General features: G+C 44.9%; 3 protein-coding genes and 1 pseudogene across 3 annotated transcripts; 2 read left to right on the forward strand and 2 right to left on the reverse strand.

Moving 5' to 3' along the window:
* Nucleotides 1–4,390: 4,390 nt before the first annotated feature.
* On the reverse strand, nucleotides 4,391–5,887 carry LOC143955300 (histone H2A.J). Its single transcript, XM_077465376.1, has one exon. The coding sequence runs from the start codon at nucleotides 5,780–5,782 to the stop codon at nucleotides 5,387–5,389; it is 396 nt and encodes a 131-aa protein (XP_077321502.1). The 5' UTR covers nucleotides 5,783–5,887; the 3' UTR covers nucleotides 4,391–5,386.
* Nucleotides 5,888–6,046: 159 nt separating this feature from the next.
* On the forward strand, nucleotides 6,047–6,547 carry LOC143955301 (histone H2B 1.1-like; annotated as a pseudogene).
* Nucleotides 6,548–8,231: 1,684 nt separating this feature from the next.
* Nucleotides 8,232–8,747, forward strand: LOC143955302 (histone H3). Its single transcript, XM_077465377.1, has one exon. The coding sequence runs from the start codon at nucleotides 8,282–8,284 to the stop codon at nucleotides 8,690–8,692; it is 411 nt and encodes a 136-aa protein (XP_077321503.1). The 5' UTR covers nucleotides 8,232–8,281; the 3' UTR covers nucleotides 8,693–8,747.
* A 1,292-nt stretch (nucleotides 8,748–10,039) lies between these two features.
* On the reverse strand, nucleotides 10,040–13,491 carry LOC143955303 (uncharacterized). Its single transcript, XM_077465378.1, has 2 exons — nucleotides 13,196–13,491; nucleotides 10,040–10,491 (listed from the first exon to the last, which is right to left on the reverse strand). Exons 1-2 carry the CDS (start codon nucleotides 13,451–13,453, stop codon nucleotides 10,090–10,092), a joined length of 660 nt encoding a protein of 219 aa, XP_077321504.1. The 5' UTR covers nucleotides 13,454–13,491; the 3' UTR covers nucleotides 10,040–10,089.
* Between the last annotated feature and the right edge of the window lie 10,159 nt (nucleotides 13,492–23,650).

The raw sequence follows: 23,650 nt of genomic DNA on the forward strand, positions 1-23,650 counted from the left end.
TTCCAAATGACTCCTCTTGGTGCAATTTTCCTCCTTGCTTGACTGTATCCCTTGTATTTCCTTTTTCTTGCAATACTGTTATTCTAAGTATTTTTCAAGGTAAATTCAAGGTTTTACTTCATAGTATGCTCAATGTTAATTGCATATTATATGCTGGTACCAAATGTTTTATGTTGTGTGCTGATTGCACTGTTATAACACCATTACTCTGTATCTGCCATGTCATGTTACTGTATGGTATATGTTTCTTTAAAAAAAATGCAATACAATGCATTGAACTTGGTATAAAAACAAAACAAACAAAAAAAACATTCAGACGCTGCTAAATGATGATGGAAATTAAATTGTTTTCAGGTTTGGAGATCATGTGTAAGTTCATTATGGTGATAAACATTTCCATGTTAGGAAACATTTTCTCACTTCTATAAAGGACTGTGTGCTTCCCGAGGTGATATTGTGATCAGATTTGTATGTAGATGATACTTTGTATATATTTATGATGTTTATTATTATTGCTAATTAGAACTATAAGTACACAGAATGAGGTCAACCCCCACCCTGTGTGTACATTGATCTGCTGTTGATTGAAATAGATTCAAATAGACAAAGATGTGTCAGGGCTGATTGAGTAGATACAATGTTTCGTTTTTCTTGCTTCTTTCCTCCATTGTGTTGTGGTTTAAGAACGCCGCGATCTTCTCTTCTTGTGATTTCAGATAAAGTAACAATGTAAGGCGGGAGATTGTGGAGGATCTTTTATTGTAACAATGTTTGAGTGCGGCATAAGTGTTTATTCAGCTCTGCCACCTTGTGGTCATTCCTGGTAGAACACTGGGGTGTGTGCAATACAAGGAGGTGAATAGGGAATGTATACAGCTAGAAAGTGGAGATGATCTCCGCAATAAATCTAGAATTAGGATGGGAATAGAAGGGATGTTTATTCACCCCCTCCCACTCTGACCGATCAGTATTATTATTATTTCAGCATTGCCTCACAAACATGCTCTACATAGCGCCGGACATTCCTGGTTTCTATTCCTATTCTCCAATTAAGTTCTATATTATTAATACTGTCAGGTAAAGTTCCCTGTAAAGACAAAGCCTTTGTCTTCTTATCACACTCAGACTTGTAATAGAGGTGAGGAGTAATGACAGGAAATGTGATCACAGTACATCATTCTCTCATCTCTTTTCATTCCAATCTTTCTATGCTGATCGTCTACTCACCGCTAAACCCTCCAACCAAAACCATCCACCCCTCCATACCCGTCCGTCCTGACAGCAATTCAGAGCTTCTATGATTTGTATCATTTATTAGAACGTATTTCATGTGAAGGAACGATGTGATCTCCTTACAGGGACTGCTTTTTATTGTCCTCCATCCTTTAATTCTGCTGAATAAACCTCCCCCAGCTGAAAGGAACACAGATCTCAGATCCTCCTTCACACTCCTTGGAAGGAAAATACGTTTTATTATCTGAAGAAATCGCCCAGATCTGTGATTGGTGCAAATATGAAATTCATTCATACAAATTTCCCGCCGGAATTCTATGGAACGTTCCAATGATCTCAGATAGAGACATCCGACACTAAAATCTGATATCTCTTCCTCCGGGAACATCGATCAACGCTCCTCTGAATTGTCGGGCAGTTTATCCAACCAAGAATAATACATCCGTTAGAAATATGAATGTCACATTTCTTCTCGTCTTTTCATTTTCTCCACCATACAGAACCCGCCCTGCTAGAGAATGTTTTCTATAGAGATCAATGAAAAGTCTACAGAACAAATATATTCTGGACTGAAACGGAGAAAGATCTCAGAATATATTTCTTTTAAAATTATGAAAAGAAAGACATTACTGGCTGATGAAGGAAACGCCCACAGCTCTGATTGGCTCCGATTTCAAATTGCTACTTTCATATTTGCCCGCCTGAATAGCGAAGAACTTTACAGAGAAATAATCAGCCCAATTATACCGCCAAATCCGACACTGAGATCATCAGATGAGACATTTATCCCAGAGATATCATCAATGCTTTATTTCCATCGATTAATCCGGAATAAATAGAAATGGATTCTGAAGATTACTGAATAAAAAAATGTAAAACATTTCCATATGTTCTCTTTTATTCCAAGTCGGAATGTAGCGTCCCCCCTACAACATGATAGTGAGATGCGCTTCTGATGAATCACATCCGTTTCCATTCAGCAAAATATCTAAAAGCTTCTAAAAATGAATGAAATTCTCTGCAGTGTAATAAAAGACCCCGCCCCTTATCGGCATGTTTCCCATCAGGTCCGCTCTGCCTTACACCCAGGAAGGTGAGATGTCATAAAACAATGTGTTTCTTTGTTTCCTTTTCAATATAATGTTTTATAAATATGAAATGACTATGACTAATTGAAACTGCTGTTTGCTTTTCTGTTATGAAGTATTAAAGATTCATATTCTCCGTGTAATCTACAGGTATAAATAGAAAATAAATAATTGAGAAGAAGGAATAAATGAATCTTCTGGACATGTAATTGCTGTTGCATCAATGTATCTGACTACAGGAATTACATTCTCTATTATTTTGTAATGGATGAGTGTGACTCCGCCTCTTTCCCCGGAAGGTTTCAATCAGGTCCGCCCAGGCTGTATATAAGGAGGGCAGGCGGACAGCGGAGCTCAGTTTCTGTTTGGGCAGAAAATCCTTCGTCATGTCTGGTCGCGGTAAAGGAGGGAAGGGTCTGGGGAAAGGAGGCGCCAAGCGGCACAGGAAGGTGCTCCGGGACAACATCCAGGGCATCACCAAACCCGCCATCCGACGTTTGGCCCGCAGAGGGGGTGTCAAGCGCATCTCCGGACTCATCTATGAGGAGACCCGCGGAGTGCTGAAGGTTTTCCTGGAGAATGTCATCCGCGATGCCGTCACCTACACCGAGCACGCCAAGAGGAAGACCGTCACCGCCATGGATGTCGTCTATGCTCTCAAACGCCAGGGGCGCACTCTCTACGGATTCGGAGGCTAAACCCTCATAGACACCTACCTACTTCATCTACACAAAGGCCCTTCTCAGGGCCACCCACCTTCTCATACAAAGAACTACATACCGCTATTTGTTATCAGTAGAAGTAAACGTGGAAAATGAATGACGCGTTGTACACATTTCTGTAGCGGGGGGTTTGTTCTCGGGATTGGACACGTGACATTCACCCTATGTAGGCGATCTAAGTGTGATCACACTGTATGAGGGGCGATTGATTCTAATCTTTAATGGGCCAATTAAAAACAGTAGTTTGGGTTTGTCAGGAAACGTCCAGAACTGGGATCGGATCGGCTTTATTTGAACATTTCTCTACTAGGTCTAAAGCCCCATATAACCCACTTTTCGATTTTTCAAAAACCATGTAGTGTAAGGGTCTGCCTGATTGTATTCACTGAAACTCTTAAGGTCTGACCTCCTATTATACGGCTTTGGTAACAAAATCGAATCACGTGTATGGGATCTTATGAACATTCCATCCAGAGAAGCAGATCTAGTGTATCGCCAAATCTCAGCAGGGAATGGATGGAGGATTTCCGTACAATTATCGGATTCCTTCATTTGTTACTGGTGGAAGAAGTAAAGTTTTTATATTTCATCCTCCTGAGTGCAGATTGTAAAATTTTATAGATCAACTCTCTACCCAATTAGATACAACATTGGAGAAATCATTTTGTTGTGTTCTTAAGTCGCTTTAGTAAAGCAGATCGAACAGTGTATGGTCAGTTAGATATCGCACGTGTACCTGGAGATTACACAAAGAACACACATCTTTAACACTTCATAACACAAACATCAGTTTCAATTATTTATAAAGATTATTTTGAAAAGGAAACAAAGAAATGCATTTTTTTCCTACATCTCACCTTCCTGTGTAAAGATGAGCGGACCTGATGAGAAGGGGCGGGGTCTATTCATGTATTACACTGCAGAAAATGTCATTTATTTAGAAACGTTTAAATATTTTGCTGAATGGAAACGGATGTAATTCGTCAGAATCGCAATATTTTCTTTATTGATTCATAGTACATATTTGTATCTTTTTCTTTTTTTCAGTTAGTTACATAATTCTAGGCAGATCTGATTATGTGTTTTATTGTACACACCGTTATGTATCTGGCAGTGTCATGATTTCTACCAGTCCATTCACGTATTTATTTATTTATTAATATTCTAGTTGTAATATGGAGGAAATCCGTAACTGATAGAGGCCAGTCCCAGGATCCTATACAGATCTGATGACAAACCTATTCTTCCAGTTCTTTTTCGGAGATTACACAAATCACCAGTTACTATTGTTAATAACAATTCCGTATTTATAAAAGATTACTAAAGAAGGGGAGAAAAAAAATCGCATTTATGTTTCTAAGATAAAACCATTTAATACTCCTTTCACTTTTTATAAATCTAATAACAGAGAACATATTTCACATTATTCAACAATCTTTTGAATCGATTTCTATTCCGGATGAATCCGTTTCAAAATAAATCGCTGATATCTCTCGGATAAATGTCTCAGTGTCGGATTTGGCGGTATAATAGGGCTGATAATTTCTCTGTAACGTTCTAAAGAATTCTGGCGGGCAAATTCGAAAGTAGCAATTTGAAATATGAGCCAATTAGACCTGTGGGCGTTCCCTTCATGAGCCAATAATGTTTTTGATGAGGAATCCAAAGAAATGTCTTCTGAGATCTTATTCCGTTTTCAGCCCAGTAAATACTCGTTCTGTAGACTTTCCATTGATCTCTATAGAAAACATTCTCTATGATTCTGTATACAAACCCCTTGATATAATATAATATTTTAGCGCGTTTATAAGGTGCCTGGAACGTTCCCCGGAAGAACTGAAACTTTGTATCATTACATTTCTGTCAGATTAGCCGATCTGAGGTGATTGGGAAGGTTCCATGATAAATGAAGCCAATCCGTTCCATACCCCGCCCGCCATAATAGGGACATTCTGAGATCTGTGCTGCTGATCAGTCGGGGGTGATTGTTTTATTATATAAAAAATGATTTCTGATCTGTAATAAATTCAGCAGAACTAAAGTCTGAAGGATAATGACGATCAGTCCCTGTAAAATGACCGGATCCCCCAATAATGATTTCTAGGCTCTTTATATGTAGTCATTGTCCTCCCTGTACAGATCTCCTGTACTAGAAGTGTGAATAAATAAGAATGTATTTCCCGTGTAAAGCTATGCAGACAATTGAGGGCTGATTGCATGCGATGTGGTAGACACAATGAGGGGTGTGTGGGGGGCTCTTTGTAGAGAGATGTGGGTGGCTCTGAGAAGAGCCTTTGTGTTGTAGAAATGAAAGGATTTGGGAGTAGAAAGGAGTTGTCGGGATTACTTGGATTTGGCGGCGGCCTTGTGGCTCTCGGTCTTCTTGGGCAGCAGCACGGCCTGGATGTTGGGCAGGACTCCTCCCTGGGCGATGGTGACGCCGCCCAGCAGCTTGTTGAGCTCCTCGTCGTTGCGGACGGCCAGCTGGAGGTGTCGGGGGATGATGCGGGTCTTCTTGTTGTCGCGGGCGGCGTTGCCGGCCAGCTCGAGGATCTCAGCCGTGAGATACTCGAGGACGGCGGCCAGATAGACGGGAGCTCCGGCCCCGACCCGCTCCGCATAGTTGCCCTTCCTGAGCAGACGGTGAACACGGCCGACTGGGAACTGCAGACCAGCCCGGGATGATCGGGTCTTGGCCTTAGCCCGAACCTTGCCTCCTTGCTTTCCACGGCCAGACATTTTGAGATTCCTGTGTCGTTACACTGACAAAGATAACCACCTTCTAGGGTCTCCTTATATTTATACAGTCAATGCTGTGACATCAAACACTTTGATTGGCTACTTTTCAAGCTAGCCAATAGTGTTCTGAATTGTTTCTACACCAATCAGTAAACGAAGAAGGAAAGCAAAACACTCCTCCCCATCACATGACTGAATCCTCCAATAGAAGAGTGAGGAGGGGAGGAGACTCATTTGCATAGGACGCCTATAAAAGCAGCACATGAGGGCGGCTCCAGCACACATTTGCTTCAAACAGCAGAGATCACATTAACCCTTATCATGCCTGAACCAGCCAAGTCCGCCCCGGCGCCCAAGAAGGGCTCCAAGAAAGCCGTGACCAAGAGCCAGAAGAAGGACGGCAAGAAGCGGAGGAAGAGCAGGAAGGAGAGTTATGCCATCTACGTGTACAAGGTGCTCAAGCAGGTCCACCCCGACACCGGCATCTCGTCCAAGGCCATGGGCATCATGAACTCCTTCGTCAATGACATCTTCGAGCGCATCGCCGGCGAAGCTTCCCGCCTGGCTCATTACAACAAGCGCCGCACCATCACCTCCCGGGAGATCGACCGCCGTCCGCCTCCTCCTGCCCGGAGAGCTGGCCAAGCACGCCGTCTCCGAGGGCACCAAGGCCGTCACCAAGTACACCAGCGCCAAGTAATCCCCCATCCCCCCCATCATCATCATCCCAACACAAGACACAAAGGCTCTTCTAAGAGCCACCCACCATTTCCATCAATGAGCTCTCATCACATTTCGTTTATAAACACAAGTGAACAATTAACAAATGAAAAATAATTTGTGTACAATCTGATGGAGAGTTATACATTTGTGGATATATTAGAATAAATCCGTCCGAATACCAGCTGGTGTTTCAGAGTCTCTGAGACATTCCAGAAGATCCCCCCCCCCCCCCCCCCCCACTTAGCCCCGTTCTGTAGAATGGATATCCGGAGGATCTAATTTATAGATGAATATTGTCGGCTAGTGGGACAAACAATTCAATCACATTGTATGTCTTCCCCGTATAAAAGGCATTCACTTCGTCACCACTAGGTGTCAGTGTTGCTCCTCGGAGAATACATGGGAGATTTCCCCCGTAAATTGAAAGCGGATTTGTATGTACAGAAGGATTACACATATATCACATCTTTATTACGTCCTTTGTGACCGACGCGTTTGTTTTCCATTTTATAAATGATCTTGGACTCCTCACAAATCACGATAATGTCTGGAGACAGATATACAGGGGGATGCATACATATTAGGAATAGTTTAGGGATCATCTGCTTAGAATTTTTACTAATACATCCCCTTGTGCTTTCATTTTGTCATACAGCATCTGTTTTCTTTATGGGAGTCCAAATATAAGATATATAATCATCTACTCACCTTAGATGGGGGAAGGGGGGACGGATTCAACTGGACATACATTGTCTTTCCTGGTCTGTATCTCTCCCTCTTCTTTCTCTCTGTTTTGTGTGTGTGTGTGTGTATATATATATATACACACACGTTTTCATTTATTTTTTGTATTCGAGCATTTTTTGAATTTCACCCACACCAAGTAATTCCCCAACACCCCCATCATCCAAACAAGACACACATGTTCTTCTATGCACCATATCGGAGCCGTCATTCTCCTTCTAATGTTGACGTGACGTCATGAGAATTATAGTTGAAATAATGTTTTTGCAGCATTTTCTGACACATAAAACCTGATTCATGTAAATGTATCGGATTGATTATGCAATCTAGATGTCGCCCTGTGTCCATTCCCTAAAATCCCCCGGTAGGAGTTGTTAGCGGCACACCGATTATAATGTAAATCCAGCAATAGGAGCCCCTGATCTAATGCTGATCCACATGAAACATGTAGAAGTAATGATCGCACCGATCCCAGATGTGGCCGGAGCAGGGAGGACAATGCTGGCTGGCTGGGACACGATTCATTGTCTGCTCAGCGATCTGTCCCTCCATGTTAGTACAGAATTGTGCTGGATGGAACAAGCTGTACAAGTCACCTTTCTACTTGTTATTCACTAAGAACGGAATAATCCGATCAGTGAGATCGGAGGAGGATTTTCTGTCATCTCATTTATTATGGAGACAAGCAGTCCAATGTCAGAGCTCCTAATTCTTACACCGGGAAGGAGTCTCTAATCTCTAATTATAAAAGTATGTATGGATAATATTGTCTCTTTTCTGTAATAGGGAGATCTCGTAGGATGTGGAGGAACTCCCCTCCCCCACCCCACACACAGAAGATATCTCTACTAACACAGAACGGGCAGATCTTGGCGGGCATTTTAAAAATGCCTCTTTTTTAAGTAAACCAATCATGAAAAGGGGTGTGTTTTAGCTGTCCAATCAGAAGGCAGTGATGTGTATAAATAGACGCCGCACAGCCCGAGTTCTCACACTTGTATTCCTTGTGGAGATTGGAAGCATTGATCAGCCATGGCAAGAACCAAGCAGACCGCTCGTAAGTCCACCGGAGGGAAAGCTCCCCGCAAGCAGCTGGCCACCAAAGCCGCCCGCAAGAGCGCCCCGGCCACCGGCGGAGTGAAGAAGCCTCACCGCTACAGGCCCGGCACCGTGGCTCTCCGAGAGATCCGCCGCTACCAGAAATCCACCGAGCTGCTCATCCGCAAGCTGCCCTTCCAGCGCCTCGTCCGAGAGATCGCCCAGGACTTCAAGACCGACCTGCGCTTCCAGAGCTCCGCCGTCATGGCTCTGCAGGAAGCCTCCGAGGCTTATCTCGTAGGACTCTTCGAGGACACCAACCTCTGCGCCATCCATGCCAAGAGGGTCACCATCATGCCCAAAGACATCCAGCTGGCACGCCGCATCCGCGGAGAGAGGGCCTAATAAACCCCCCACCGACCTCCTCATCGCCACCCCCCAACAAAGGCTCTTCTCAGAGCCACCACATCCTCCTCAGAGCTCCATACTATCTCATCTCCACTACATCATACAAATCCTTCCCACCACATCACTTCTTTCTTCTCACTCTTCTCTGCATTCGAATCTCTAACATTTCTAAGACGATTACAAAGTAACAATCCTCACTTCTCTAGGAAGAAGAGCTTTTCTCCTGCCGATCTCTTCCCACCATAATACAATGTAATAATATATAGGAGAGGCAGACCAGTTCCTAGAAAGATTCTCTTCCTATCTCTATACTTCCCTCATTACGAGATCGGGGAAAAGAAATGTGTTCAAGATAAATAAGAACTCATCTCCTCCCCTCCTCTCCACACATCCCGGGATCACCTCTTCCTCAGCTCCGGTGTATAAATAGTAAAACATCTCACACTCACTATTCATTCTTCTGTAGGAAGAAGACATTTCCTCTCCTCGATCTATCACAGGAATCTCTCCTCTGCTATTCTACAACTTACTCCAATCTCTCCCCCCTCACACACACACACACACCGATCACATCGTTACACCTTCCCATCAGCACATCTTACACTCTCTTCTCATTCATTATCTACAGAAGACAATTATTGGCACCCTGCAGAGATTTGTACATTTCTCATTCCAAGCGTCAAATTATTGTATATGTCAGCCAATTAGTGGATGGTGTACCGTATAGATCCCTATCTGCTGAGACAAATTACATATATTCCGATCAGCCAATAAAACCGTTTATACCCTCATACGGGGAACTTTCTAAAAGCGGAGCCGGGAGATCAATTTCTACACAAATGTCACACCGGAGCTGCTAATCCTCTTCATATTTTTGGGAGAAAAATATGGAATTCTATGACAGTGGAGAATCCATTCTCCGCATAATACAATGTTCTTGTTGCTGATCATTCTAACATTCCCGATCAGTACAATGATTTCCCTTCTACCGATCACATGACATATTGTAGTGTGAATGTTCCCCTCCCCCGGGGAGATCCCAGACAGTGTGCGGGAAAACCTCCAGGTCTCCTATCTTCACATGACAGATGTGGGTGGGATGGGGCCCCTGAAACGATCCTTTATAGCAGGAGGGATTTCCGATCTACAGGATCTCTAGTGATCATTTGTGGGATTTTCATAAAATGTAATCGGAGATTCCCTGCATGGGACAAATGTACAATGTGTGATGGGAACATCTCATCTAGACTGTGTGTAAAGTCTATGAGGCCCCTGGTGCCTGTTAGCGATGTGGGTGTAGGTAGGTATGTGTAGGTAGGTAGTTGTAGCTCGGATAGGAGGAGGTGGGTGGCTCTGAGAAGAGCCTTTGGGGGGTGGAGATGAGGGAGGTATTCTTATTTCTTCTTCGGAGCGGCCTTCTTGGGCTTGGCTGCTGTCTTGGCTTTAGCCGCCTTCTTAGCCGGACTCTTGGCGGCTTTTTTCGGCTTGGCTGCAGCTTTGGGCTTCTTGGGGCTCTTTGTCGCCTTCTTGGCGGGAGCAGCTGCAGCCTTTGCCGGTTTCTTGGCGGCCTTCTTGGGGCTCTTGGCTGCTTTGCTGGGGGCTTTCTTCTTGGGGGACTTGGCTGGCTTCTTGGCGGCCGCAGGTTTCTTGGGCTTGGCCGCAGCCGATGGCTTCTTCTTGATGGTGACTTTCTTGGCCTTGTCGCCCTCTTGCTGCTTCTTGTTGATCTTGAAGGATCCGGAGGCTCCATGTCCTTTGACCTGGACGAGGCTCCCCTTAGTCACCAGCGCCCTGATGTAGTGATGTCCAGTTCATGAACGAATCGTTCTTTTGAACCGGTTCTTTTTAGTGAACTGGATGAATCGATTCTTTTCAGTGAACTGATTCGTTTGAAACAGTTCACTCTGCACTCAGTACATAGCAGAGCAGCAGAGCTGGCAGTGGTAATATGATCCTAGAGTGAGAGAGCTCGGCCCCTCCCTGCAACCAATCAGCTGACTCAAAGCACAGTGACACTCAGGAACTGGATACAAACTTAAAACAAGAGCCAGGAGTACACAGTACACCGAGTTAAAGAGGAAGTAAACCCTTCCAAACAACTTGGACCTATAGGTAAGCCTAGATTAAAGAGGAAGTAAACCCTTCCAAACAACTTGGACCTATAGGTAAGCCTAGATTAAGGCTTACCTGTAGGTCCAAGCAATATCTCCTAAACCTATATGGTTTAGGAGATATTTGCCCGAAAATGGGCACCGCTGTCTACGGCGCATGCGCCGTAGACAGCGGCGCGCATGCGCACTAAATGCGGCAAATCCAAGAATGGATTTGCCAAATTTGTCGACTCCCGTGCGCATGCGCGGGAGTGACATCATCGCGGCTTCGCCGTATGACAGCGGCGGAGCTGCGAGGCGCGACTCCCGTGTCGTCCGAGTGACGTCATCGCAGTTGCGCCGCTGTCATTGGTCGGAGCTGCGAGACGCCACCAGCAAGATGGACGCGGCGGACTACAGGGATCAGCGGCGACTTCGCTGGCTCCTGTGTCAGGTAAGTGACACATAATGAGCTACTATGCGATGCATAGTAGTCCATTATGCTTTACCTTTGCAGGGAAAAAAAGAGGAAGTAAACCCATCAGGGTTTACTTCCTCTTTAAAGAATCGTACAAGTTACCGAGTTAAAGAATCGTACAAGTTACCGAGTGAAAGAATCGTATCAGTTTTTAGAACACAGTACACTGAAAGAACCACGAGTCACCACCAGTAAAACAATACACTAAACCAATGAGGTAGCAGCAGTGATCAGGTGGTACGGACAGCCTAAGGCCCTTTCACACTCATGCGACTTGTCCTGCGACTTGAGACTGCAAAGTCACATGACAAGTCACACCCCATGATTTCCAACGAGTTCAGTTCATATCTGTGCGACTTCAAAGTAGTTTTTGTACTACTTTTGTCTGACTTTGATGCGACTTGTGGCAGAGACCTCAAGATTACACAAACATTGCTTCAAGTCATGGCAAAAATCATGGCAAAAGCACTTGACTTTCAAGTCGCACAAGTGTGAAAATAGCCTTAACGATTGGATTTTACTACCAGGGGTACTTCGTCCATGGTAGTGGTAGTAAAATCTGATCATCATTCCTGCGCATGCGCTGTAAAGACTATGGGAAAATCTGATGGCTAGCAATGTTACCTGTGAAGTTGGCCCATCAGAATGCAGTTCACATGCACAAAAACCCACTTTTCATTTAGGCTCCATTTCCACTTGTGCAACTTGTCCTGCGACTTTGTACTCTATGATTTCCAATGAGTATTATTCGTATCTGTGCGACTTCAAAGTAGTCCCTGCACTACTTTGGTCCCACTCGGATGCAACTTGAGATCCATAGACCTCGGGAATACACAGGCATTGCTTTAAAGTCACATCAAAATTGCGGCAGAATTGTGCAACTTTCAGGCTGCGTTAGCCTGAAAAGCCAGAAAGTTGCACGATTATGCCGCGACTTGAAGCCATGCCTGTGTATTCTGGAGGTTTATGGACCTCAAGTCACATTACAATGGGACCAAAGTAGTGCAGGGACTACTTTGAAGTCGCTGTGACTTGAAGTCGCACAGATATGAATGGTACTCATTGGAAATCGGGTACTTCTTGTCATGCAACTTTGCAGTCCCAAGTCGCAGGACAAGTTGCACAAGTGGAAACAGAGCCTAAATGAAAAGCGGGGTTTGTGTGCATGTGAACTGCATTCTGGGGCAACTTCACAGGTAACATTGCTATCCATCAAATTTGCGGAAACCTAGGCTCAGGGCCGGTTCACACTGCAGCATAGTGCAAAATCGCATTCGATTTGCACTGCAGTGCAAATCACAGGCGATGTCCGTGCAATGCGATTTCAGCCATACAGATAGTATGGTTGAAATCGTATCGCATTTGGACTAAACTCGCACAGAACCCTTTTTTTGGTCCGCACCAGAATCGGATCGCATAGCACTCGTGCGATCCGATTCATGTCCAAACTGACACTTCGCAGTGCGACATGCGAACTGAAATGGGGGTGCCATTAACATTGTATGACACTCCCCAGCAGTTCGCATATGTCGTTGTGAACTGTCGTGCGAGTTGGGTGCGATGCAGGAATCCGTCGTGGAATCGCAGGGTTCCCGCATCGCACAAGTGTGAAATCAGCCTAACACAGCTGTTTGCGTATCACCAAAATGCATGACACTGCGCTAATCTGACAACAATGGAATAATTGTCAATTGACAACAATTGTGCTCTGCGCCGATGAACTAAATCAAAGTAAACATTACCAGGACCTGCCAACCTTCTGTGTGAATCAGTCTTCTGATTCTACTCATTTAAGAAGGTTGAATCAGAGCTTCGGTTCACTTGCTTGTCAGTAGACTCAGCAAGTGAACCGAAGAATCGATTCATTTCAGTGAGCAGTTTGAAATGAACCGATTCATTTTAAAGATCCGAACTTCCCATCACTACCCTGATGGCGATCTTCAGGCGGCTGTTGTTCTTGTCCACATCGTATCCTCCGGCGGCCAGGAGCTTCTTGAGGGCGGCCAGGGAGACCCCGCTGCGCTCCTTGGAAGCGGCCACGGCTGTGACGATGAGGTCGGACACGCTGGGACCGGACGGCTTCTTGCTGCCTTTCTTGGCTCCTCCGGCTGCCGCCTTCTTAGTCGCCTTCTTCTTGGCGGCGGGCTCCGCTGGAGGAGCGGCGGCTGGGGCGCTCTCAGTTTCAGTCATGATTCTCAACGAGGTTTGGAAAATAGATCAATATTGTGTATGTGTGGTGCTCTGCCTTATATAGAGACGTTCTGCACTTCTATTGGTTGATATAGAACTTGCCTTCTGCACTGCTATTGGTTACACGCTAGACACGCCCACTCACTGTCACTCCAGTGTTGGGGAATCTTCTCTCTCTTGTTGTGTTTCCCTGGCAGAGAGAAAAACGATTATAATAAGAAATAGAAGGATGTCCAATCTTTATCGGGGACCCGATCTGCTCACTGGACTGTCACTTACCGATCTGTCACTTACCGCTCTCATGATCTGCTCAGGAGGCTGAACACAGAGGCTGCAAACACATCCATCCTCCTGAGCGTGTGTCCCATTCTTCCTTCTACCTGCTTTTCTACACACATTCTCATCAGAAAACAATCTTCTCACATCTCCCACTACAATCATCTTCACATTAGATGAGTGAAGAGTGAAGATCAGGAAACATTCCCCTCTAATACAGAACTCTGCTCATCTATAGCTGAGTAGAAGGAGCCGGGAACAAAAACATCAGCCGGTGCCATGAGATCCTTGTGTGATGTGATGGGGGAGATTGTGAAGCCTCATATAACACTCTATCAGATTTTCTGCTGATTTTTTGTCTTCAGCTTTACAAAAATAATGTAGTACAAGGGCCTGCCTGATTGTATACTAATTGAAACCCCTAAGGTTTGGCCTCCTATTATATGGTTTTGGTAAATCTCAAGGAAAAAAATCAGTAGAAAATCTGATAGTGTGTATGGGGTTTTAGAGATACAAAGGTGTCAGCTGATGAGAACATGTCATATTTCATGTACTATGTATCATTCTTTGCTCATTATGACAACTGTAAGATTGTAGCCACTGCACACAGCAGACTAGTAAGTAGTTTATTCTGGTGGTAATGTATCATTATTTGCTCATCAATCATCATGATAAATATATTGTCATTCAAATATGCCAAGTAAGTTTATTGCCTTATTTTACTACACAGCTATATAGCCTACTTAGAAAATATACTGTATAAAGAAGAGAGAGGAAAAATAAATAAATAAATTATTAATATAAATAAGGTACTAATGCGCACAACCCCAACTAATCAAACCTAAACTAAACTAAACTAATATAAAAAAAAAAAAAAATATATATATATATATATATATATATATATATATATATATATATATATATATATATATATATATATATATATATATATATATATTTAAAAAATATATATTATTAAGGGAAGCTGCTAACATAAATAATGCTCTCCACACTATCTAATAAGATGTAAAAAAAGGTATGTACCACTGGCTTTTAAAATAGACCACCTATTAAGTGACACAAATCAATAACTCTACATATATATGTACATAAATGTGCAAATATAAAAACACTGTGCATCAATAGACATGCAAACACAATAGTGTAAGATATCACAAAAGGGCAAAATTGCATGTATCAGGAGTGATAAATCCAAAATGACATAAAATGTGCAAATATCGGGGGGCGTGGCTTGGCGCTGTTCCGGGATGGCCGCTTGACTCCTGAGCTCCCGTCTACGAGGCCCGACACCATAAGCAAAGGCAAGTGATCTAGCTGCCCTATCGCCCATACTAAGACCCGCTCGTCCACCATGTCGGCGGCGAGACCCCGGTCCCCACCGGAGCCGGATTCTCACCCAAACAGACAAATCCCGGACATGTTCAGGTCCCGGCCTACAGGCGACTCTCAAGCCGTGGCCTCGAGTAGGTCGTGGTCACACAGCAGGAGCCCGCTGCGCTCAAGAGCGGACCCAGAACCCCGGGAGCAGCCTGCAATCTGCCTTGATGATCTCCGCAGTGTAGCGGCTGACATCAAGAACACTTTATCTGCCGCAATTTCAGACCTGAGAGCGGACATACAGTCCATGACACTAAGGGTGGAAGACATAGAAGCTGCACAAGCCCGCCATGATTCCTCCCTCTGTCAGATGCAACAACTCACTGAGTCTCATGCTATTCACTTACGAGACATAAACAGGCACATGGAGGACCTTGATAACAGGGGGAGACATCGGAACCTGAGAGTGAGAGGGCTACCTGAAACAATAGACCCTAACCTTCTGACTCAGCGGGTCATCAACATCTTTAATGATCTGCTTGAAAGACCTCCTGATACCCCGATCGTTTTTGAACGTATTCACAGGGCATTGTGCCCCAGGGGCTGAGAGACTGATCCCCCAAGGGATGTAGTATGTTGTCTGACAGATTTCCCCCTGAAAGAGGAAATCCTGCGCAAGGCAAAGGAACGGAACCAAATAAACCACAGGGGAGCGAATGTTAAAATTTTCCAAGATTTGTCCAATATAACGCTTCAGCGAAGGAGGGAGCTGCGTCCGTTGCTAGAAGTCCTGCGGAACAGATCCATACCATATAGTTGGAAATATCCGTTCTGTCTATCTGTTTCCCACCAGGGGCGCACAGAAAACCTGAGAGTCCCAGAGGACCTTGAGCATTTTTGCACTGTGTTGGGCTTACCTTCTGTTGATCTACCAGACTGGTATAGCGACTTCAGGCTACCTACTATCCACAGAGCAACATCCATGGAAGGAGTGGACGAAGCAGGAAACTACGTCGTGGGCAGACGCCGCAGACCTGGTCATCAGCCCCCTCTCCCCCGCTCACCACAAAGGAACGCCACTCCACCAAGAAATGGCAGCCCTACTGTGTCGCCTGCCCATCGCAGACCCCGCCATAAGTAGAGCAAGTTCTCAAGTTTGGACTTTATGAGTGGCACCAGTTGTTATAACTGTAACCCATTGCAAGTTACCCAGCCTGCTGACTTATACGTCTGAGACCCAGTGCCTGCAAACCTAGACACATGCTGACGGAGCCTTTGGACCATGATCACATATTTGCAGCTCTGGACGCATGTGAGAACTTCTATACCATTCTGAACCGACACCTCTCCTCACTTACCAACCTGACGGCCATGCCTACATTGTAAACCTGGAGACCCCCCCCCCCATCTTGGACCAAATGCGACCGACAATGTCTTCCAATATGACACCGGAGAACATGGTTTACGGCAATCCCCCCTGAAATTAGAAAAACAAGGAGTCCTGCGCAAATCGTGCCACTCATATAATATAATAGAAAATATAAAATAATAACAACGTGAAACAGTCAATATATGTAAAAGAAGAAAAAAATGTCCAAAAAAAGCACACAAATGGATAAGGATAAAATGTGGAAAAAGGGGACCAATGATGCAAAGTCCACTAGTCCAGGCTCTCAGAACTCTCACCTTGAGATAGAATAAACAAGCAGATCAAATATAACCCCAGGAATCTCTCATTTGGTTCACTGTATTAAGCCACTAAGGAAATGCAGGTGAGGGATGTAATACAAAACTTCCGCCACTAGAGGGCCAATCCCAGCATATAGGTTTTGCACTGTAGATTCTTCAATCTATTCCGTAGTGTATGGCTCAAAAACAAGAGGGAGAGGAGAAGGAGAGAGAGAGAGAGGACTCCAATGGTGTAGTAATTTGAGATAAGCAGATATATTTATTAAAATAATATCCAAGGCTCTCACATTTAAAATAAAATAAAAATCACAGTGAGGAAGATGGTTGTCTGGCGTCTTCCGCCAGTCTTACTCTACTTCCAGTTTGTCCTACGGCCACTCCCTACGTGTTACGTCATACCACGTGACTTCTTCATGAAATTACCCCCCCCCCTTTTTTTTATTTTTTTTCCCACACGGTGACACCTAACGGAGACTAAAAAAATCAGAAGAGATACGAATCAAATGTGTAAATCCCACCTTATTTGCACATGCGCATGATGATCCCTTTACATGCACACCCACCATATGCTCGTCTGGAACGATAAACGCTGGCTATGACTGATCGCATTTGACTCCGACCAGTCGTCCGAGGACATAGCCCGGCCACTAGACTTTTTTGCCATTTCCCCATTCCCCCTATGTTTTCCCTTTGTTCAAACAAAATTGTTTTCCCCTTTGTGTCTTTTTTTTTCCCCACAATGTTGGCTTTGTAGACCATTCCTTTACTGCTTTGTATATCGTTCAGGTCTCCGGAGGAGTCGGGAGGAAGGCGCCTGGTAAGCATACTTTCTGCCCTATTGGGCAGTAACACATGACATGAGATTATGGGATCAGGTCAGACATCCTCCCCAAGAATCACATGATAGGCCGCACCTACTCCCAACCTCACGAATTTGGTGAGGCATACTGAGGGTCTCCCCAAATGTTTACGAAGGGACTAGGGGACCTAGCTAAGGGACAGAGAAGGGGTAAGCATGGGTAAGGGGAAGAGAAGGAATAAGGCTGACCTGAGGAAGCGAGAGTGGTAGAAAGATATGAGCGAGTAGGACAACATGGAGGAGGCTGCAGTTTGACAGTAAGGTTATGGGATTATGAGGATACATAGTAGAGAACCTGACAACATGAGAAAGGACAGATTTCCCCATCAGAGGTATATTATTTTTCACTGGGAAAACGGTCCCCTCCCTCCCGACTCTCACCGTGGTGCAAACTATTAGACTATGTACCAGAGCTCCATCGTTCCTCTCAGACATACATGTTAAGATCTCTGTTGTTGTTTACAAATAACTGTTTCCTGGGGTTACATATCTTTTTGTGCCATTCAGACCCTCTCTTGTTAAAGTTGTTTTCTTTGAATTAACTGTTGATTGGTTTTCCTTCCGTTAACACACTTGATTTTGAACCTTACCTCCACATATTGAAATGTTTGTTCTTCCTCTTGTGTACATGACACTCATGACTGTGGCCAAATACATGAATCCTAACACTTTTCTCATGTTATAGCCCCCCACCAGGATACTGCCTGCCCACACTATTTAATCCCTGGCCTGAGATATTGCTAAACATGGTAACACACTCTATGCGGTTACAACCCCGACGCACTCTACGGCCATACCACCCCTCATAATCTTCAGCAGATCGTTAAAGTTCCTTGCCCCAGTCCCCATAGGGGTGCACTCTCAATCATCAACTACAAATGCCACCCACCTTCACGTGTGCTCTCCAACTCGCCACTAAATCCTGACCCCGAAACACAGAGACTGGAAGCTGACCTACGAATTACCATACCTCCCTAGTCACATTTTGTTTTTCTTATTATTTTATTATTCTTTCAATCATTCTATGTTCGATATGCCGAACCCATACGCCTTCAGGCCTCGCACAGATGAGAATCTCGCACATCTCGCAAAACTCTGTCCGCCACACCCACACAACGGACCCTGGTAGTCATCGTTGACCCGACCGGTACCCCTTTAAGACCCGTAGGACTGACAGGTGCAGCCCTATCTCCGGCCTTACTCTTCATGCCCAACTGAACCGTGCAATACCTATCTTCCCCACGTAGAAGTTGCGCCTAGGACACCCTCTTTCTCTCCCCCCCTTTCCCCCCCACCCTTCCTCTCTCTCCCATACCCTCTTCCCTTTTGAGACCTCTTCTTTCTCGGGACAACCCCTCTCGATAGCAGTGTAAGTAGTACTCGCGTACTTCCTCCAACAAAATGACCCCTACGACAAACCGCCAGACGAACTTGTCCTTAAGACTTGTCTCATTGAACGCTAAGGGCCTAAACACCCCTGAAAAGCGCTACCAAGTTCTATCCACCATGCAAAAGTTGAAAACTGATGTAGTTTTCCTTCAGGAAACACACTTCAGCTCCAAATCTACTCCCAAGTTGACCAACCACATCTTCCCTATGGAATATCATGCAACATCCCCCACATCTAAAAGTAAAGGTGTTTTCATACTTCTCTCCAAACATTGCGATTTTCGAGTCTCCGACACTCTAATAGAGGATAATGGGCGATTCTTGTTCATTAAAGGCTCACTCAATAATAGGAAGATTACGCTAGCAAATGTCTATAGCCCAAACTCCTCTCAAGTACTTTTCTTTAGGAAAGTGGTCAACCAGATTTTCTCCTTCACGGAGGGGATGCTGATGCTAGGTGGCAATTTCAATGTCCCCTTGGACCCTCTGCTTGACACCTCTTGAGGGACCTCCAGCTTGGCGTTTAGGGCGATTAAACAAATAAAGAAAAGCCTCCAAGACTTATTACTTCATGACACATGGCGAACACTCCACCCCAGAGACAAAGATTTTACGTTTTTCTCTGTCCCCCATAATAAATATTCTCGTATTGACTACCTAATGACCTCCCAACAGGCTCTCCAATACTTAACCAAGGCTACCATTGAACCAATGACAATCTCTGACCACCACCCCATCACAGCCCAGTTTACCTTCCCCGAGACACTTGAATGTGCTCCCATCTGGAGACTAGACGCAAGCATCTTGACAGATAAATCCAGAAAAAAGGAAGTCCATGACTGTCTAACTCATTACTTTACGGACAACGACACACCTGATGTCCCTCAGCTTACACAGTGGGAAGCACACAAATGCGTGGTGCGAGGTAAATTCATTTCTCTAGCTGCTGCAATTAAAAAAGAGAGAGCCACTAGATTAACAGATTTATTTTTGAAACTCAGATCGCTTGAAACAAAACAAAACAAAAAACTCTGGCGACAGACACTCAATCTGAATTAATGGACACCCATACCCAAATTCGCGATGAATTAGGATACCACACGAGGAAGGGATTCGCCTTATCCCAGAAGCTCTTTTACGAGCATGGGAATAAATCGGGTCACCTCTTAGCACAAGCCTTGAGGTCAAAAAGAGCCAAACGGACTATCCACCAAATACACTCCCCAACGGGCTCAATCCATGAAAAAAATACAGACATAGCCAGAGAATTTGAAAAGTACTACACCTCCCTCTATAACCTTGATCCAACGAATTTAGGCACACAAGACCCCCAAAAACGTCTAAAACACATCCAAGCATATCTTGGAAATCTCCCACGCAAGCCAATCCCCTCTGACGCGATCCAAGCAATGGAAATACCAATATCACCAGTAGAATGGCTACAAGCCAAAAGACAACTAAAGCCCGGCAAGAGTCCTGGCCCTGATGGACTGACCTCAGCTTACTATAAAACGTTCGCTGAAACGCTTCAAACACCCTTCCTTAAAGCCTTTAACTCTATCTCTAGTGCAAATCTCTCCCCCAAGGTCTGTTAGAGGCCCATATTGCAGTTATACCCAAACCAGATAAAGACCCCACGAACACAAGCAGCTATAGACCCATCTCCCTACTCAATGTAGACATTAAGATTTTCGCCAAGATTCTCGCAAATAGAATACTCCCCCTCATTCCAACCCTCATTACCCCAAACCAAGTGGGCTTTGTCCCTGGCTGGGAGGCCAGGGATAATACCCTAAAGTCCTTCAATATCCACCATCTAATAACACAATCTGAGTAGAAAGCCTTCTTCCTATCCCTAGACGCAGAGAAGGCGTTTGACAGAGTAGCCTGGGACTATATGGAAATGGTGCTAACGAATTTAGGCCTCGGCCCTCACATGACGAACATGATCATGTCCCTATACTCTAACCCAACTGCGAGGGTGAGAGCTAACGGTACTCTGTCAAACGCCTTCTCCATTAAAAATGGAACAAGGCAGGGCTGCCCCCTCTCCCCGATCCTATTTATTCTAACCTTAGAGCCCTTTCTACAGATGATCACCTTAAACTGAGACATCAAAGGTGTCAAAACCCCAATACGGGAATTCAAATATGCGGCGTTCGCCAATGATATACTGATGTTCCTTACAGAACCCATTACCACCATCCCAATTATTCTGTCAGAATTCCAACGATTTCAGGCCATACGATTTCAGGCCATATCCAATTTCAAAACTTTTCAAAATCATATGCCCTTAATGTTTCTCTTCCAGAAGAAATCCAAAAACAATGCGAAACTAATTTCCCGGTGCGTTGGAAAAACGACTCCATTACTTACCTGGGCACCCAAATCCCTCGGAAGATTACTGATCTGTACTCCAGGAATTATCTCCCCATCCTACACAACTTAAAGGCCGACCTTGAGAAATGGAACAAACAAACTTTCTCTTGGTTTGGCAGAATCGCGGTCCTGAAGATGAATGTCCTACCACGCTTATTGTACATTCTTCAAACCGTCCCTATACAGGTTCCCCGAACCTTTTTCAAAACGTACAATGGTATCTGCTCCCGGTTTCTCTGGGGTAGCCGGAAACCTAGAATTGGCCTTAAGACCCTCGCACGTCCTAAACACTTAGGAGGCCTTGGCTTCCCGGATATACTCAATTATTATAGAGCTGTACATCTTACCAGAATTGTGGACTGCAATGTCCACAGTCCCTATAAAGATTGGGTCTCCTTAGAAGCATCCTTCTCACCTCTCCCACTAGCATCCATGCCCTGGACACAATCAACTCACACCCCGATCACCGCCTCCCAACACCCCCTCATAAGCCCAACCCTAAGGTGTTTCAAACAGATCTGCTCCCGTACTCAGGTATCTTCAATACCAGGTCCTCTGACCCCAATTAAATGTAACCCGGACTTTCCGCCCGGCATGTCCCCCGAATTCCTATCAGACAGTTGGACACATGATAAGCTAAGAGCCTACAACTTTTATGAGAGAGGCAAACTCATGCCAGCCTTGACATTGGCAAGCAACACAGATAGACCTCCCATCCCCCCTGGACTTACTTGTTAATCGCCCACTACCTGAGATCGCTGGACAGAGACTCTCGATGCTCCAGACCACTAACCCCATTTTAGAAGTTGTGTAAACAATCAGACCCCCAAAGACACCTCATAGCACTCACCCATAACCTACTCTTTGACGAAGAACGTCCCAGCTCCAGTAAAGCTTGCAAGCGTTGGGAAGAAGACTTATCCCTCGCAATCAGTGACGGACAATGGGAATCCATCTTCCATACTATCCATAAGGGCTCACTTAATGTGAACACTCAAGAGAATGGCTACAAAATACAATCAAGGTGGTACCGTACTCCAACTCTCCTACACAAAATCACTCCGAGCACTGCAGATACTTGTTAGAGGTGCCATCAGAATAGGGGGACGCTACTACACATTTGGTGGTCCTGTATCCCACTGCAAGGGTATTGGAGAGAAGTATGCAGAATCATCACCCTCGTTACCACATACAATGTAGATCCTACCCCATCTCAATGCCTTCTCCACCTCTCGCCTCTACCGAGAAAGGTCTACCATGGCTCATTGGCAATGCACATGATCAATGCAGCTAAGCAATGTATCCCCATTCACTGGGGCTCTCCCAGAACACCATCGATTAAAGAATGGTTCTCTAGAATAAATAAAATAGCAGAAATGGAGGAGCTGATCCACATTTCCAGGGACACACCTTCAAAATTCAACATGAAATGGGCCTGCTGGAAACACTTCCAGACAACCAATGCATTCACAGAGGTAAACAAATGATAACCCATGCATATACTTACCTATTGGCCATAACCAGCACGTACCAGTATAAACCCGAGGTGGGGTAAAGAATTAGAAAGATGCTTACGACACATTAAGTAACTTACCAACTGGAATGCTCTGAGAGGGGGGGGGTCGCTGAGAAAGAGCCCTGTCATTTCTTGCACCCTCACGACACCTGACGATTGCGCCAGATATATTGAGGAACCCTCCATCCTCAGCCCCCTCAAACCCCCCCCCCTTTTTTTTCTTCTCCCCCCTCCTCTTTCCCCTTTTCTCTCTCACTCCCCATCCCCTCGCCCCCCCCCCCCCCCCCTCTCCCTTCTAATTATTCCCCATCCTGACCCCATCCCCCACTCTGTAGACTCACTCTATACAATTAAATATCAGCAGTACAGAACCCCGGAAACACAATCCACTGATGTGGTCCACCGACTTTCAACATGGCCCCCCCAAAACAAAAACGGCCTGGTAGGCACGATCTCATGAACAAGCCTACAGAGGCTGCAGGCGCTCACCCAGGCTCAAATAGCCTTATCCTCAAATGAACCCCGCACATCTTCACCCCCAGACCGAATTGGCTTTAAGTTTGAGGACAGAGATCTTTTACAACCCCACAACATACCAATTTGTTTTGATCTTCTTTTTCTTTCTTTTCTGTTTTCGGCTCCCTCGCCTTCTACCTTGTGAGAGCTACTCCGAAATCACTTATCTCTGATAAGTTGTGACCCAAGGTAGTCAAGCTACCCTACGACAGTTTGTATGTTCAAATGCTCA

The sequence above is a fragment of the Lithobates pipiens genome, unplaced genomic scaffold, assembly GCF_037356315.1.
Source record: "Lithobates pipiens isolate NorthernLeopardFrog02 unplaced genomic scaffold, aLitPip1_a1.2 Scaffold_35, whole genome shotgun sequence".
Lineage (NCBI taxonomy): Eukaryota > Metazoa > Chordata > Amphibia > Anura > Ranidae > Lithobates > Lithobates pipiens.